The 18,653-nt window shown below is 35.7% G+C and overlaps 2 protein-coding genes across 2 annotated transcripts in view; one reads left to right on the top strand and one right to left on the bottom strand.

The window, feature by feature from the left end:
- The first annotated feature begins 1,026 nt into the window (after positions 1-1,026).
- gphb5 (glycoprotein hormone subunit beta 5) lies at positions 1,027-6,151 on the top strand. Its single transcript, XM_073835067.1, has 4 exons — positions 1,027-1,128; positions 1,231-1,297; positions 2,902-3,097; positions 5,744-6,151. Exons 2-4 carry the CDS (start codon positions 1,269-1,271, stop codon positions 5,933-5,935), a joined length of 417 nt encoding a protein of 138 aa, XP_073691168.1. The 5' UTR covers positions 1,027-1,128; positions 1,231-1,268; the 3' UTR covers positions 5,936-6,151.
- A 4,680-nt stretch (positions 6,152-10,831) lies between these two features.
- Positions 10,832-18,653, bottom strand: part of kcnh5b (potassium voltage-gated channel, subfamily H (eag-related), member 5b) — a 74,036-nt gene continuing 66,214 nt past the window's right edge. The window contains exon 11 of the mRNA XM_073834895.1: positions 10,832-13,123. Coding sequence (XP_073690996.1) covers positions 12,104-13,123 — 1,020 coding nt within the window. The 3' untranslated portion in view covers positions 10,832-12,103. The remainder of the gene's footprint in view (positions 13,124-18,653) is intronic.

Below are 18,653 nucleotides of genomic sequence, written 5' to 3'. Positions count from 1 at the left end.
AGACCCATAAAATTCACAAATGGCTACACTCACTTTTACGGGAAGAAAAAGGTGGATACTGTGAGTCAAATAGAGAGTAGACTCTCTAAAAGTTAACCAAAACTTTCCCGAGTTGACCACTAGGCGTCACTGTGGCATAAGTTTGTTTAACGCTACCTGAAGAAGGTCTCAGTTTGTTTAATGTGGACAAAAACACAACTCGTTTACTCTAAATAATACTTTGTACATTTCAGCTAATACATTCTGTATTATGCATGATATGTGTGCTTTATTCGACCAGTTTCTGTTCTACTGTTGTTTTCTAATGAAAGAAAGTTTTTAAAGCTTTTTGAAAGTAATTTACTCTTCCCTAAAATTTATGAGTCTTTAAGCGTCTGTTTGCTTTGGCAGCACAATTATATCTATAATAGGCATATGTCTTTCATGAAGTCCAAATTCGAGGAATAAAAAATAAAGAATGTAATAAAGAAAATGATTTTCAGAGGAAATTAAATCAGCCCAATTGTCATCCTGCGCCCTCAGGTGTCAATTATCAGGCCTTTTTGGTAAAAACACTTCTGCCATCATGTTGCCATGGTAAGTATCTGACTAAACTCTAACTGTTTGGAGCCTGACGTCTTATTTAACCTGTCCTGACACCTCCTTATTTTCTTTCTGGAGCCAGGACTAACCACAGGCCATAAGATGGATGGATGAATAAATGAATACATGGATTAGAGGATGAAGGTGCTTCCCATTCTCTTCCATGCGGATGGTTCTGAACAAAAGGAGGTTCTTTCCTCTTCATTAAGTTAATGGATGTACGGCTGATGTACCTGAGCAGCAGGTACGACGTGCACAGATTTCAGAGCCTGAGGGGCTGGATCAATCTCCACGCACATGGACTCATCGGCTCCTTCCCTGTTTGTCTTCGCTCTTATGTGACATCTCTTTATTACTGCTGGATGCAGTTGGCGCTACAGAGACAGCCTTGTGTGTTTTAGGGGGGGTTGGCAGGGCCGTTTCTAATAAATTACAGATTTGTGCAAGTTGAGTGTCAGAAGTAGTTCAGGAGAGGTGATATCAGGACTGGAAGTGAGATTTCTCACAGTTTCTGGAGAGTTCAGCTGTGCTGCATCTGCCACCCAGGTATCTTTTACCTTAATGAAACTAAGAAGACAAATAGAAGATAAGTGAGGATAATGTTTTATGAATCATTTTATTGTATTAATTACTGTTATTTTGTTAAAGAAAAACACCACTGAGATCCACAGTCACTGGAATCAGCAATGGCTCCTCTGAGGTCTGGAGCACATGGGTGAGAAACTTACATAGTCCTTTTTACATCTGAACTTATATTTTGGTAAATCTTATCTTAGTATCTTCAGATTGTTGGGGTTGTAAGATTTTTTAACGTAAATCTACTTTAATATACACTGCTGTTCAAAAGTTTGGGATCAGTGCGATTTTTGTTTTTTTAAGACGTTTCTTATGCTCATCAAGGCTACATTTATTTGATCAAAAATACAGAAAAAACAGTAATATTGTGAAATATTATTTCAATGAAAAATAATAGCTTTCTATGTGAATATATTTTTAAAATGTAATTTATTCCTGTGATGCAAAGCTGCTTTTTCAGCATCATTACTCCAGTCTTCAGTGTCATATGATTCTTTAGAAATCATTCTAATATGCTGATTTATTATCAATGTTGAAAACAGTTGTGCTGCTTAATTGTTTTGTTGGAACCTTTGATACTTCTATAAATATAAAGTTTAACAGCATTTATTTAAATATAGAAATATTTTGTAACAATATAAACTACCATTTAAAAGTCTTTTTTTAAGAAATAAAAAAAATTATTCACCAAGGATGTGTTAATTTGATAAAAAGTAACAGCACAGTATTTTTTTTAAAGAAATTAATACTTTTATTCACCAAGGATGTGTTAAATTGATAAAACGTGACAGCAATGACTTTATATTGTTTGGAAAGATTTCTATTTTGAATAAATGCTGTTCTTTTTAACTTTTTATTCATAAAAGATTCCTGAAAAAAACAAAAAAATCACAGGTTCCAAAAATAATATTAAGCAGCAATTGTTTCTAACATGGATAAATAAAAGTTAAATAAAAGTAATAAATCAGCATATTAGAATGATTTCTAAAGGATCATGTGACACTGAAGACTGGAGTATTGGCTGATGAAAATTCAGCTTTGCATCACAGGAATAAATTATATTTTAAAATATATTAAAATAGAAAACCAATATTTTAAATTGTAATAATATTTCACAATGTTACAGTTTTTTCTGTATTTTTGATCAAGCAAATGCAACGTTGATGAGCATTAATTCTTTAAAAAACATTACAAATCCTACTGATCCCATAACTTTTGAATGCCAGTGTATTTTAAATTGTAATTTATTCCTGTGTTAGCTAAGATGGATTTTCATTGTCACATGATTCTTCTAATACGGCTCAGTATTCTAATAAAATTCATATTAATATGCAGATTTGATGCTTTTTTTAAAAACATTTCTTATCATCAGTGTTGAAAGCACTGAAACTTAATGTGTTTCCATGCATATTATGATACTTATTTGATTCATTGATGAATAGAATGTTCAAAATTTATTTGAAAAAAAATATATATAAATTTGATCAATATAATGCAATCCTTGCTGAATGAAAAAAAATGGTATTGTACAAATTTTACAAAACAGTTTTAATGTGACTTTAATATAGTAAAAGAAAAACAGTTCTGTTTTCATGGATCATTACAGCTCAATTTATAAACAATTGTTATGTTAATCAAGAATAATTGCTTGATTTTTTCCAACCTACAGAGCATTTAACACTTAATTATTTATCTGAGACACACGCTCATCACAAACTCTCACTCTTTCTGTATGTGTGTTAGACTCTCTCCTGTTACTCTGTGCTGTGTGGCGCTGGCTGTTTGGCTGTGTTGTGGACACTCTGAGGCTTCTGTGCTAAACCTGAAGCGTTTCATCGGCTGTGCAGTCAGAGAATTTACCTTTCAGGCTCGTAAACCAGGATGTGGTGGGCTGCACATCACCACTGATGCCTGCTGGGGACGCTGTGAGACCTGGGAAGTAAGAATGATATTATTAGACCGTGACAAACATATACTCGCATAAAATGAGAGAAGAGCTTTTGCGGCACACCTGCAATGTAATCAATACTTAATCAAAATGATTTGATAAAAAACGTCAAGGTGAAAATGTTTTATTACAAGAATTTTAATGCAACAGAGTTTTATAATTATGTAATATATCTAAATAAACGGCGGATACTGTATATTACATACTGTAGTAGCATAAATATAGACAAGGTGATCTTGCTTTTAATACAAATTAAAGCATCCAAAAAGGTTCGACTAGTTCACAAAAATGTGAAGATATTATATTTAAATGACAAAATAATTTGCATTTGCATTATTGATTGCATTTGTAGGATTGGACTGTGTTTTAATTTTACACCTAAATCAGTTGAAAGCACTTTGGGAACAGAAAATGAAAAAAAATTGAACAGCTTTTTCTTTAGAGCTCTTAAGAGAGAGGCGGAGAAGCTCTTGGGCTGATTGCTGGAAATTAAAGGGGCTATATGCAATTTTCTGAAATTTAAACTCGCGACTAACACCTGTGGCCAAAAACCGGAACTGCTCTTCCTTTCTGCTTGCTCTAGCAGCGCGCGCTCGTACGTGCAAACTTCAAAGAAGTCAACATTATGTTTACAGAGGTAAGAACAGTCAAATATATTGTTTGAGAAACTAAGTTTGTTTGCAATAATAGGCTAATTGCTGACTAGTGGTGGTGGCACAGTGATCTGAAACGTTTAACATGAACGCGCTTGACGTCACATCCGCAGACAGCGCGCGAAAAATCCGACCCGACAGAAAATAGGAAAAATAGGATTCAGGCTTATAGGTGCACCCACTGAGCTGACAAGGTGTCAGTATGCTCATCAGGAGATGTTTGAGAGTCATAAATGGCCAAATAAAAAGGCTATTGTTACGTTTATTTTGGGGAAAAAGTTGCATATAGCCCCTTTAAAGGAAAAAAATAACAGAAAATAAAGAAAAATTGTTGAGATATTGCAGTCAGGCCCGGCTTTTTATGTTTTTATTGGTTTATAATGGTTGCACATGTATTTTTTGGTTCATCGTGATTTTCTGCAATTGATTTTTTTAACGAAAAATATTATTTACTGCTCTTAATAATTGAAAAGAGCATCTCTGAAGGAGACCGACCATTTATTTTCTATGCAAACACTTAGAAATTTACAAAAAAAGTGCTAATATCGAAATACAGTTGAAGTCAAAAGTTTACATACACCTCACAGAATCTGCAAAATGGTAATTATTTTACCAGAATAAGAGGGATCATACAAAATGCGTATTATTTTGTATTTAGTACAGACCTGAATAAAATATTTCACATAAAAGACGTTTACATACAGTCCAGAAGAGAAGTTGAATTTCTAAAAATGACCCTGTTCAAAAGTTTACATACACTTGATTCTTAATACTGTGTTGTTACCTGAACGATCCACAGCTGTTTTTTGTTTTGTTTTGTTTTGTTTTTTTGGTGATAGTTGTTTACAAGTCCCTTGTTTGTCAGTTAAACAGTTAAACTGCCAACTCTACTTCAGAAAAATCCCTCAGGTCCCACAAATTCTTTGGTTTTCCAGCATTTTTGTGTACTTGAACCCTTTCCAGCAATGACTGTATGATTTTGATATCCATCTTTTCACACCAAGGACAACTGAGGGACTCATATGCAACTATTACAGGAGGATCAAAACGCTCACTGACACTTTAGAAGAAAAAACAAAAACAAAAAAACGAGCCGGGGTGTAAACTTTTGAACAGAATGAAGATGTGTACATTTCTCTTGTTTTGCCTAAATATAATGTTTTTCATTTAGTACTGCCCTTCAGAAGCTACGGAAGATACTTAAATGTTTCCCAGAAGACAAAATAAGTTAAATTTACCCTGGTCTTCGCATTTAAACCGTCTGTAGTATTTTAAAAATGAAAAATATGGATCTCAAAATCATACAGTCATTGTTAGAAAGGGTTCAAATACACAAGAATGCTGAAAAACCAAAGAATTTGTGGGACTTAAATGATTTTGAACAGCAGGAAGTTTAACTGTTCAGGACAAACAAGGGACTCATGAAAAAAAAAAAACAGCTGTGGATCATCAGGTAACAACACAGTATTAAGAATAAAGGGGATGTAAACTTTTGAATGGGGCCATTTTTTTAATTTAATTATTATTTTCTCTTGTAGACTATATGTAAACGTCTTTTATGTGAAGTATCTCATTCAGGTCAGTACTAAATAAAAAAATAACACATTTTGTAAGATATTTCGCTAAAATAATTTACATTTTGCAGATTCTGCAAGGTGTATGTAAACTTTTGACCTCAACTGTACATTAGATCACACTCAATTTTAGTCAGATCAGATCAGGACAACATTCATTTTTAAAGAAAAACGTTCCTTCAGGGATGAATTTCACTTTCAGTAAATGTTATTTGGGTTGGAACAGACATTTGAGACATTACTTAACATGCTTAATTAAAGATTCTACAGTATATTATGAAATATTAAACTATGAAGATGCTTTAAAGTTGTACAGTGCAACTAAAAAATGAATCAGTGCCCAGATGAGAAATCCTCATTATGATATGAGTCTGATACACACCCTTCTCTTCACCTGTCAATCACTGCAGAAGCCTGTCCTGGACCCACCCTTCATCGAGTCGCATCAGCGCGTGTGCACCTATAACGAAACTCGATTAGAGACGGTGCAGCTGCCCAACTGCTCAGCAGACGTGGACCCGTCCTACACCTATCCAGTGGCGCTCCGGTGTGGCTGTGGGGTTTGTCTCACCAGCACCACTGAGTGCATCACTTCAGTCTAATTGAAAAAACCAGCCTCCCTGGTAAAAACACTAAAGAACATGTGCACTGCAGGAATACAGTTAATCAAAAATCAGTCTGTTAGATGTCTATGTACTGTACATGTGGGAGAGATTTTACCTTCAAATATGGTCACTGTATGTTACTTTCTAATCTTCATTATGTTTTCCTCCTTTTTGTCCTGAAAAGAGCAAAACTGAATAAAACCGCAAACACCACACCTGTGGTTTTCTGTCATAACCTGAAATCTTGTAGATACAGGACATAAGCCATTAAATTATGTAACATTTTGAGTTCTATCCTTAGTGTCACACTGAAGAGTAATGGCTGCTGAAAAATCAATTTTGGCATCAAAGGAATAAATCACATTTTAAAATATATTACATTTAAAAACAGAAAGTCAGGAGATTTGTTGCGTGTTTGTTTTGTAGACAGGAGAGGCAAAAGTCTTGTGACTATGACACAGAAAAGAAATCATTAGTGGGTCCAACCACCTGCTCAATCACTGACTCATAGCATAATGTCATTTACTGTATAGTCATATATTTACCACCTGCTCTTGACTCAAAGAAACCTTTTCTCAATTTAAACTTTTAGTCTATTTACTTAGTTCATATTCGTAGGCCATTCCTTGTGTTTCTTTTGCTGATCGCACACATACACATATGAGAATGAGAATAAATAATTTTCTCATCATCAGAATTCTGCAGCACTGAAGGACTAATTTTTCTGAATGCTGTGTTACTGTGAGTTCACATGTCCCAGCATTCCCTGCATTATAATGATTATTTAAAACCTCACTAATGTGAAAATGATGAGAAAACATTCTCCTCTCCTATTCTGGCATTGTATTGAGTAGCAAATGCACATGATTATTACCTTTTCCATTATAAACCTGAACACAGTGTGTAACAGCTCAGAATTGAGCAGTTTCTGCAATGGAAATTACATTTAGGGCCAACAGTTTAATATAGTTTCATTGAGTCCCACAATCGCAAATGTGTGCTGGTTAGTTTCATTGATTTTCAAAGATAAATGTGGTGGATTCTTCACAAGAGTGGGACAAAAATGGTGTTTGTCATTGCGACAAAGATTTAGCTCTTGAAAAATAAAATAAATAATACCAGTCAAAAGTTTTTGAACAGTACGATTTTTAATGCTTTTTAAAGAAGTCTCTTCTGCTCACCAAGCCTGCATTTATTTGATCCAAATTACAGCAAAACCAGTAAAATTTTAAAATATTTGTACTATTTAAAATAACTCTTTTCTATTTGAATACATTTTAAAATTGAATTTATTCCTGTGATTTCAAAACAGAAGTTTTAGCATCATTGCTCCAGTCACATGATTCTTTAGAAATAATTCTAAAATTCTGATTTGCTGCTCAAAAAACATTTACAATAATTATTATTATGTTTAAAACAGAAATAGCAGAAGAACATTTTTTCAGATTTCTTTGACGAATAGAAAGTTCAGAAGAGCCTCTCAAATAAAATCTTTTTTAAAATTATAAGTCAAATGCTTATCTTTGGATCTTTCTATTCATAAAAGAATCCTGAAAAAAATGTACTAAACTGTTTTAATTATTCATGGATCATGTGACATTGAAGACTGGATTAATGATGCTGAAAATTTTGCTTTGATCACAAGAATAAATTACATTTTAAAAATATATTCAAAAAAGAAAGCAGTTATTTTAAATAGTAAAAATATTTCACAGTATTACTGCTTTTGCTGTATTTTGGATTAAAAAAAAACAGGCTTGGTGAGCAATGTTATGCTTTTTAAAATATAAAAAGAATCTTAAAAACATACTGTTCAAAAACTTTTGACTGATAGTATATAAAAATAATAATAATCATTTTGAGATTACATCTCTGAAGATACTGCAGACTACCTCAAATCATTTTTTAAATAAATCTGCTAAGTATCAATTACAAAAAAAAAAAAAGATTATTATTATTATTAATTTATTTTAAAAGGATCATGTGACACTGACGACTGAAGTTATGGCTGCTGAAAATTCAGCTTTGCCATCACAAGAATAAAATGTTTTACTGTACTTTTGATTAAAAAAATGCAGCTTGAATGTAAGTGTATTTCTATATAAATTATATTACATAAAAACACTCATGGTAAATGTTCAGATAAATGTGGTGGTTTCTTCACCAGACTATGACAAAAATGCAGTTCACTTCTATTTTTATCCAGTTGCATTTGCAAAATATTATGAGAAGCTAAAACCAAATTCTTAATTTTGAGTCCTGCCATGTAAAGTGATTTTAGATATTTTTACCTATTTGTGGCTTCCTGGCCAAAAAAATGTGTGTGGGGGTACAAGAGGGGGCTTCCAAAAAAGACTGATGCCTTAGGGCCATAATCTGTCCTTGCTTTTGATTGACGATGTTCCCAACGGTAATGTTGGCATGTAGGGTATTTACCATGCAGCATTCCCAGAAATGTCAAACCTCCCCCAATGCTGCCTTTGTCCCAGATTAATTGGCAAAATTACCCTTCTGTCAAATCACTTCCATTCAATTAACTGTCAAATAAACAAACTCTAAATCTGGCCCAACTCATGGACAAGACATGCTCTTTCAAACAACTCGAGGCGTTTGAGCTGACAGGCACAGATCCATCCAAAGATTCTAAATATAAGCAAGAGAGAAAATTATGGGACACACTGTACACTCGTCTTACATAACACCTCTCACCTTTATGTTCATTTACTTTTGGTCTTTTTAAATACTATTATATATCTGCACTATTTTGAGCTCACTAAATAAGTAAATCATTATGTAAATGTTTGTGATAACCACACTTTTTACCTGACAGGAAATTATAAGAAAAAGCACGAATGCTGTCAAGATTCTTGCCCTGGAAATCATGGTTCAGTTTGGCCAACCACAAACACCTTTTGTTTCCGTTTTTTGCACTCTTCTTCTTGATTTTTTTATAACATTTGGCAGCCTATAGTACTCCAAATGTTTATCCCAGTCCAACCGATTAGCACAGCCCAAAACATGACAGTAATTTATTTTCAGCAGAAAAATATGCAAGTTTAATTTGGTTCAGTGGCATTGTTTATGTGCTGTGCCACCAATATGGCCGTTTGATGACGTTTTGTGAAAACACACTATTGCAATATACAGCTACTTCAAAATGGATGTTAATGCTTAATGCTTTTGAGCAGAGGAACTGTAACTAAACTACGCTAACTAGCAAAAGCCTTAACCCCTTGGTCTTTTTCCTGATTAAATGTGTCTAATGATCTATACTGTAGAACAACAGCTTATTGAGACCTTAAGACCAGCTAAAACCATGACTATTTAGTACACAGAAGGCAGACCTCATGTTATATTCAATACAGCACAGTCTTTGGTTTTACATTCACAAACACACATTACTGCTGAAATGGGCTTGTATCTGTGAAACAACATTTATGTGTTCATGAGTATATTAAAGAATATAAAAGCACAAAACTAATATTTTCAAACCAGGCCAGTCCCAGATCTTAAGCAAGCTCAGCAAAAAGAGAGACAGAGTGAGAGATAAATGGACTGTAATAACAGAATCTTAAGGGCTTGATGCCAAGCTGCAGCGCCGCTACCTGAAAATTGACTTCAGCCGAGAGCTTCATCTGTCTTTCTTTAGTAGAGAACAGCATCAAACCAGCAGGACCGTAATATAGAGAGCTGCACTCTTAACCTGTGCTGGTGGCATTACTCTCCACTACCTGGAAATAAAAGGGAGACAGAATTGAGCAACATCATTTAAAGATTATTTAAAGGATTATTTCACTTCCAGAATTAAAATTTCCTAATAACTTACTCACCCCCATGACATCCAAGATGTTCACGTCGCAAAGAAATTAAGTTTTTGAGGAAAACATTCCAGGATTTTTCTCCATATAGTGGACTTCAATGGTGATCAGTGGGTTGAAGGTTCAAATTGCAGTTTTAATGCAGCTTCAAAAGGCTCTACACAATCCCAGCCAAGGAATAAGGGTATTATGTAGTAAAACCATCAGCCATTTTCTAAATAAAAATAAAAAATTATATACTTTTTAACCACAAATGATCGTCTTGCACTAGCTTGACCTCACACATTACATAGTCATGTTAGAAAGGTCAGGTGTGGCGTAGGCAGTGTTTACAAAGCGAACGTGCAAAGAAAGTCAAATGTCCTTTACCAAAAAAGGTTAAACGATGTTGGACAATTTTGAAGTTAGAGGAGAAAATTAGAGGTTTTTTTGCCCTACCCTACCTTTTCGAACTGAAGTACACAGACGAAAAACTAACCATGTGTGACCTTTCCAACATGATTACACAATGTTTTTGTTATTAAAAAGTATATCAATTTTTATTTTTTAAGACAATGCCTGATCGTTTCACTACAAAAGATCCTTATTCCTCGCCTGGGATTGTGTAGAGCCTTTTGAAGCTGCATTAAAACTGTTATTTGGACCTTCAACCCATTGATCACCATTGAAGTCCACTATAAGGAGAAAAATCCTGGAATGTTTTCCTCAAAAAACTTAATTTCTTTTCAACTGAAGAAAGAAAGACAGGAACATCTTGGATGACATGGGTGTGAGTATAAATGATCAGGAAACTTTTATTCTGGAAGCTTAAAAGAAATAAATACAGCAATACCAATTTTTGACTGTTACTGTGGGTTCCTGATCTGTAGAGTGGTCTTATTGAAGAGACGATCAGGTTGAGTAGCCCAGATGCGTTTCGTTCATGTTCTTTCCAGTCCTAAGAAAAGGGACTTTGTTTTGAGAGATAAACAAATCACTTATAACATTATCTTGCATATGAGAAAAAAAACATTGCAAGTAACTCATGTAATTGTAATTATCCATTTTTTAAACCATTTTTTATTAAGGTTGCATATAATACAGTCGACAGATATACAGTGGTGAAGCGGCATTTCAGGCCCAAAAGCTGCTACTGGTGCAAAATATATTGAAACAAACCCAAAAACACTGAGTGGAACATAAATGGTAGGGCAAAAAAATCCAAAATCCTTGTCCAAAAAAATCTGAAATGAAAGCTGATACAAAAATGGAAATTCTGTCAATTAGTCACCCTTATGTCGTTCCAGACCTGTAAGACCTTCGTTCATCTTCAGAACACAAATTAGGATATTTTTGATGAAATCCAAGAGCTCTCCATAGACAGACAGCAAGAGTCCTTCCACATTCAAGACCCAGAAAGGCAGTAAGGAGGACATTGTTAAAATATTCAGAATAGGTCAGAAAGCTCTTGGATTTCATCAAAGATATCTTAATTTGTGTTCTGAAGATAAACAAAGGTCTTACGGGTTTGGAACAGCATGATGGTGAGTAATTATTGAATTACAGAATTGTCATTTCTGAGTGAACTATCCCTTTAAAATGTATATAAAGAAACTAAAGCAGACCTGTCCTACGCTGGTAACCAGTACAGGTTTTTCTTAAGCTTTATCTCAAGAGTGACGTTTAGGTCCTTTAAGGCAAAGTTCTTGAGTGCTGTGAAAGACATTCATGCATACATAAATGTTTCAAACACAACACATTCTTCCTCAATGATCTGTCATGCTACATTTGGTTAAAAACCTGATTGCACATTACGGTGATATCAAGACAATCAACAGTCTCTTTCATTAAAACATTGAAAATAAGCATTCTGTGAGAATAAATAGATCTGCATGCAGTTAACTGCATAATATACAAGCATTTAAATATCATTTCAACTGTACAGACGTCATCAGGGTTGTATATTTTTGGCAAGCCAGAACCCAGCTGGACATGCATTACTGTATATATACAAACTCATGATGAAAAATCAGGGAAAAAAACAATAGTTCCTGCATTACTTCAGTGTGCAAAAAAGTGCTGATTGAACATTAAAGCACTATAACTAAAAATCCTCTTATTTCTGTATTTATCAGTAAATGCCACTGTACTCTAACAGAGTCCTGGCAGTTATTTGGATCCAGAAACTAACCCCTGTTCTCATACAGACGTTCAGGCGTTAGCTTTCTCCTCAGAAATCAGAAGCTAAAAACCAACCCAAGCTCCTTTTTTAGGCGTTCCTCTAGAAGCCGCAGGTACAGGTGCCAAATTCAGATGCACCGAAACCCCAGTGAAGCTACAAATGCTTATTGAATGCAAATCTATTTTCCTACGGCAAACCCTCGTCCTTTTCAGAGTCTGGTGTACTAAGTGTGGACACTGGGATGCTGCCCTGTGCTTTCAGTTTGGCTCTGTGCATTTTAGGGGTTGGGTCTTCGCTAGACGTGGGCTTTGAAGTCTCTAAAAGCAGCCTGAGAATCTGTCCGACCCGTTCCTCTATAACCGCCATCCTTTCACTCAGAGCTTGGATTTCTGTCCGCAGCTCCAGCCTTGCCTCCTGCAGCGAGGCTTGGAATGAGCTCTCACTACTGGGGTAAAAATCCCGGGGTTGTCCTTCTCCACCAACTCCAGGAACAGGGCTCTGTGGTTCTGAAACCCTATCCAGTCTCTGGTCACTGTATGTCAGGCCACTATCCCACGAGTCTGTTTTGCGGAGTGAATTCTTCCTGGATGCTCCAACATCCTCAACACTTTCTATCTGAACTTTGACTTCTGGTGAAATGTGCTCCATGGACACGGCTTTAGCTGCATTGTTCAATCCCTCTTTCCTCTCATCCTCTGGAGGTGAACCTGGAGCAGCCATGTTGTTTTTCAGTCTCATCCAGCCACGGGCGGTTCCTGCGGGTTTGGTCCGTGCCATGTTATTCACTTTGAGTCGATTTGCGACTTGGTCACTGCTGGCCACAGCAGGTTTGAGTTCCATGATGTCACGGTTGTTTTGTTTGATAGAGTCCCCCGCTTTAGGGTAGGCCAGACAGTTCTGGATGGGCGTGATTTGGGAGATGGTGACCACGCTGCTGGTGGACCCGTTCTGAACCGCGTGCAGTGAGTTCTGCATGAGGGAGGTGTGAGGTTTCGGCATGCGTGTGGGCTGCTGTAGATGCTGCTGATTCTTTTCCAAGTCAAGCTGGGCTGAAGTGCCCTGGTTACGGAGCTCCTTCTGCTGTTTAAACTTCTGGAAAAGTTTTCGGACCGGGTGGTCCACGGGAATGGTGAGTGGAACCTCATTCTTTGAGCGCTGCCGCTCTTCTTCCTCCTTCTTCACGTCGATGATTTTACGGAATATAAACTGGATATGGAGAGAAAAAATACCATCAGTTTGATATCATCAAGTCTTTCAGTGTAATTTGACCAAATTCTATGATTGTAAGACTTTTTATGCATGTTAAGTTTTTAGGGTTTCAAGCACATAGCGCAAAATCCATATTGTAATTGTTAGAATTCAGCAATCTTCACGTAAAACTGATTGGGCAGACCAAACCATAAGTTATAGAGACTTGAAATGTGGAGGTATGGTAGTACTCACACCATCTACAATGTCACCAAGGATCGCCCCAATTGGCCTGACAGGGGACACTACAGTGATCAAATTCAGATTTGTCTGTCACCCTGGCAAAATTTTGGGGTATTTCACACTTTTTGAAAAACCTACTTTTGAGAACTAGTTCTAGATATTTTGCCCGATCGGAACCCAACCAGTGCAGGAAGATTCTCTGGAGAGTAAATATCAATAATTATCAAAAAAAGCCTTGAACTTTCGGGCCTCCATCACAAAGGGATGCCGAAATGTTCGAAAGGGGCAGGGCTGCCTTTACCAAAACGACTATAACTTTTGAATGGAATCAGATATCTTTGGTAAAATAACAATGCATATGTAAAAGCTGAATTTGAGGTGACATGAAAAAAGTCACAGAGCTTGGCCAATTGGTAATGCTATTTAAGGGAAGAATCAGCAGTATCAACTGTTTAACCTATTGATATGAAAATCAGTACACACGGTCATGGTCCAAATTGCAACAACTGGCTATAAAGACATTTGTGAATCTCAAAAAAAATGGGCGTCATAGGTCGATGAACTTTGAGCACCTATTAGACAAGGTTAGAGTTCGATTGGAATGGTAGGCCTGTTTGACTCATGGCTCTAAATGTCTGTGAGAAATTTGAAAGAAATTGGCCACTGAGAGGGCGATTTCACATTTTTCAAGGGCATAAATGATTGTATATTTCAGTTTTTCACACATGTGCACAATATTCGAACCACTAATCAAACCATTTGTTAAATGATTGAGAAAATGTATATAAAAAAAACTACTTTTGCAAACTAGTCCTAGGTTTTTCACTCAGTCTAAAAAAAAAAACACTGCAGTGCAATTCTCTGGACTCTCTTGGTCAATAATCATCAAAAAAAATGTACCCTTTGGGATGCTATAATGGGGTTGTTAAAAAAAGGGCCTGTCCAAATATAGCCAAAAGCCTATAAAGCCTAATCGAAAACTCAAAACTTAATGAAACCTGGTGAGCACATGCGACAGGTGATTCTAAACAAGGATGCAAAGTTTTAGAGAGATCAAACCACAGCTGGTGCTATAACAGTCCTAAACATAAAAAAATAATATTTATATGGTAAATTACCAGGATTTGACAAAAATGCTTTTTTAATCATTGATTTAGGTGGTTACAGACTTGCTAAATAATATGTAATGTCTTATCTGCTGTCACACTAAAGCTTCCATTTTGTGTCTTGCCATGGTCTGCTTACAGACTACCTGTGTTTGGAGATTCAGTCATAAATTATACATCTGTTGTTCTCTTCGCCCCTTCTTTGTCTTTTTTCCATCTTTCTTAGATTTAATTTTATCATTTTTCACCATACAAAAGTTATTTACTGAAACTGATTTGTGGAGATTGATTCATTTAGTTCAGCTGATAATATTAATTTACTTGTGTGTCTTTCTCTCAAGCCTTGCTTTTTTCCAAAAAAAAAATTCTAACTTGTGCATTCAAAATTGTGTTTCGCCATTTTACGTCACTGAAATAATGACACCCCCCACAGTCAAAAATATGCAAAAACGATGTGGCTTTTTTTAAATAACCAAAGTCTTCAATGGGTTTTCTACTAAATATTTTAGACATCATTTATATTACATTAGATCCCTTTAAGAAACTCCATTGTTCGCAAAGAATCCATACGGAATGTATTTGTCTCTTAAATCTGAACACAAACATACAAAACTGATGGATTAGTTCAGACACTGGAGCACACAGACAGAGAGCGTCTGTCATTCTCTTTTGCCCTTTTTTCTCAAAGTCAGCAAAACAAGAACTGAACACTGCAACATCCTCTGTTTGAACATTACAACATATTCTGTCCCACTGAAGGCTTCGTTTGAGATCACACACAAAAATCCTGGTACAGCTTAGAGTTATTCACACAAAACCAACAGAAACTATTTAATGAGTTCCAATCACAGAGGGAACTGCGGGCAATTGTGTTGTTTTTTAATAACGTTGCGAAACGAAAGCTCATTAGAACCTATTCCTTCTGACCCCTTTCAAGGCAGTAATTGCTTGTATGCCTTTTCAACACAAAGTTTTATGAACAACACAGTAAATTTGATTTCAACAACTGCGGTAAAGCTGGGGATGAACTGGCCATAGGGAGGCACATGGATGCTGTTGTCTTGTAGGCTTGCTGTCAAAATCAATTTAAACATACAAACATACAGTTGAAGTCAAAAGTTTACATACACCTCGCAGAATCTACAAAATATTAATTATTTTACCAAAAATAAGAGGGATGATACAAAATACATGTTATTTTTTATTTAGTACTGACCTGAATAAGATATTTCACATAAAAGATGTTTACATATAGTCCACAAGAGAAAATAATAGTTGAATTTATAAAAAAAAGACCCCGTTCAAAAGTTTTCATACACTTGAATCTTAATAATGTGTTTTTACCTGAATGATCCACAGCTGTGTTTTTATTTTTTGTTTAGTGATAGTTGTTCATGAGTCCCTCGTTTGTCCTGAACAGTTAAACTGTTCGCTGTTCTTCAGGAAAATCCTACAGGTCACACCAACTCTTTGGTTTTTCAGCATTTTTTGTGTATTTTAACCCTTTCCAACAATGACTGTATGATTTTGAGTTCCATCTTTTCACAATGAGGACTATTAGTTATATACAATATTACAGGTTCAATCGCTCACTGATACTTCAGAAGGAGACACAATGCATTAAGCTCTTAAAGGGATGGTTCGGAGTAGAATTGACTTCATTGCTATGCACTCCGAAGCCCATGTAAATACCCCATCCGAAGTTTTTTTTACCTTAGTCAAACATTTATGGAGATATTAGAGTTTTTCGAATTGCTTGTTACAGGAGTGATTGGTACATGTGATGTATCTCGTAAATTGCACCACTAAACGTGCAAGTAATCTTACCAAACTTGTACAGTAGTGTAAATAGGTTATGTACTCACAAAACGCTGCATCGGAACATTTGTAAGTCCACCATGAGTGTTTTAAAAACACGTTTTACCCGAGAACTACTAGTCTCAGAAACTACAAGTCGACGTCACTTCCCTGGTTTGAAAAAAGCACGTAAAAGTCCTCCTACAAGTTGACATGCACACAGATGTAGTAGGAGGACTTTTACGTGCTTTTTTCAAACCAGGGAAGTGACGTCGACTTGTAGTTTCTGAGACTAGTAGTTCTCGGGTAAAACGTGTTTTTAAAACACTCATGGTGGACTTACAAATGTTCCAATGCAGCGTTTTGTGAGTACATAACCTATTTACACTACTGTACAAGTTTGGTAAGATTACTTGCACGTTTAGTGGTGCAATTTACGAGATACATCACATGTACCAATCACTCCTGTAACAAGCAATTCGAAAAACTCTAATATCTCCATAAATGTTCGACTAAGGTAAAAAAAACTCCGGATGGGGTATTTAGATGGGCTTCGGAGTGCATAGCAATGAAGTCAATTCTACTCCGAACCATCCCTTTAAGCTCTTAGGGGGTGAAAACTTTTGGAATTTAAAGATCAGGGTAAATTTCACTAATTTTGTCTTCTGGAAAACATGTAAGTATCTTCTGAAGGCCAGTACTAAAAGAAAAAAAATATGATATTTAGAAAAAATAAGAAAAATGTACTCATCTTCATTCTGTTCAAAAGTTTTCACCCCTAGCTCTTAATGCATCGCCTTTTCTTCTGCATCAGTAAGCATTTGAATCTCAAAATCATACAGTCATTGTTGGAAAAGGTTCAAATTCACAAAAATGCTGAAAAAAAAAAAAGAATTGTGGGACCTAAAGGATTTTTCTGAAGAACAGTGGGCAGTTTAACTGTTTTTTATGCCTTACTTGATACCATATTTAAGCTTATTTTGGAGTTTTGTGTTTAGATGAGTATTTTCTCATTTAAGTAGATGAAACAATTTACTTTACAAAATCCAAATTGTTCATACTCTCACTGGACAGTTGGGCTTGTCTTGACTGTTTTTTCTCTCTGTCTGTCTTCTTTCCGACCTCCATCACTGCTTGTGCTGTGACAAGAGTCCTCAAAGAAAGGTTAAAATTAAGGCAGAACATCTGATGTTATAAGTGGACATAACCCGAGCAATTAGTGCATGAAGAGCATGTGAGTGATTAGGAGAGAGAGGCTCTACTCAACTAAACCTCAAAAACATGGACGCAATTAATACTAAATGCAGTCAATAGAAATTTCTCTGTAATTCTCAATAAGTAAATGACACTGACTGCTGCAAAAGATGAGATAATGCGCATTGTGACATTGTAATCGTGTACCCTCTTGCGGAAAGGACACAATGCAAATGTGCAATATGCATATTCAGATTTGTGAAATGCATATGGTAATATCAGAGAAATTAACATTGCCAGAAGGCATATTGTATAAACAATTACCGCACAAAGAGACGCAAGACTAAAATATCTACATGGAAATCTGTAAATGCTTTCATATCGGAAGAAAGAGGCAGAAGAAGAGGTCTTTATGAACTCATAAACTCTAGCCTCAGTCTAGGTCAGAGCCATTATCACATTCTTTACGGATCCAGAGTAATGATACGGTTTCAAATTTTCAAATGGACCGACTCATATTCACCTCAAAGGACTTTAGCATCTCACTGTGTCTAAACAAGAGACAGCGGTGGCTGACCTGACTGTCCTTCCCTGAAGGAATATCACACACAATGCACATCACACCAATACGCATCACAATTTCAAGCTATTTCTTGAAGTATTAAAGCACTCTGACAGCGTCTTTCCATATTGGAATGGCTATTTTAAGATTCCACTTCTGATCTCAGAGACACAGAGTGAAGGCTTAGCGCACTGGTGTGTGCTCACCTGCAACTGTCAACAGAATAAGAGAATGAGAGATAATAAAAAAATAAGAAAAAACAGCTGTTATGACGCATGTGAGTGCTGAGGTCAGTGGAGCGATTAAAATACTCTATAGCAACCATAAGATAGACGTCATATATCCATTATACTAATATCTATCAGATTTTCTACCGCTGTTAACATGTTTAAAACCCATCTTACAACATATTTGTTTGATGAGGCCTTTGCTGCTTTGTGAGGATTATTCACTCTCAAAAATAAAGGTACAAAAGCTGTAACTGGGGAAGCATCTTTTCAAAAGGTATATGGTTGTACCTAAAGGGTCCCCTTTGGTACCTTATAGGAAGATAGCAGTACTATAGCTGTACATATTAGAACATTTATTTTTATTAATTTTTTTTACAGCACTTTGGCTTTTTAAGTTGCTTTTTAAATAATTTATT

Source organism: Garra rufa, chromosome 2, assembly GCF_049309525.1.
Source record: "Garra rufa chromosome 2, GarRuf1.0, whole genome shotgun sequence".
Lineage (NCBI taxonomy): Eukaryota > Metazoa > Chordata > Actinopteri > Cypriniformes > Cyprinidae > Garra > Garra rufa.
Note: the sequence above shows the minus strand (reverse complement) of the source record. Positions and strands in the feature narration are given on the sequence as shown.

What these genes read in the sequence shown, in the direction of transcription:
- gphb5 (XM_073835067.1), top strand. Translation starts at nt 1,269, where the DNA reads ATGGCTCCTCTGAGGTCTGGAGCACATGG. An exon ending in CTGAGGTCTGGAGCACATGG is followed by an intron (nt 1,298 to 2,901) that starts GTGAGAAACTTA and finishes TATGTGTGTTAG; the next exon opens with ACTCTCTCCTGTTACTCTGT. An exon ending in GACGCTGTGAGACCTGGGAA is followed by an intron (nt 3,098 to 5,743) that starts GTAAGAATGATA and finishes CAATCACTGCAG; the next exon opens with AAGCCTGTCCTGGACCCACC.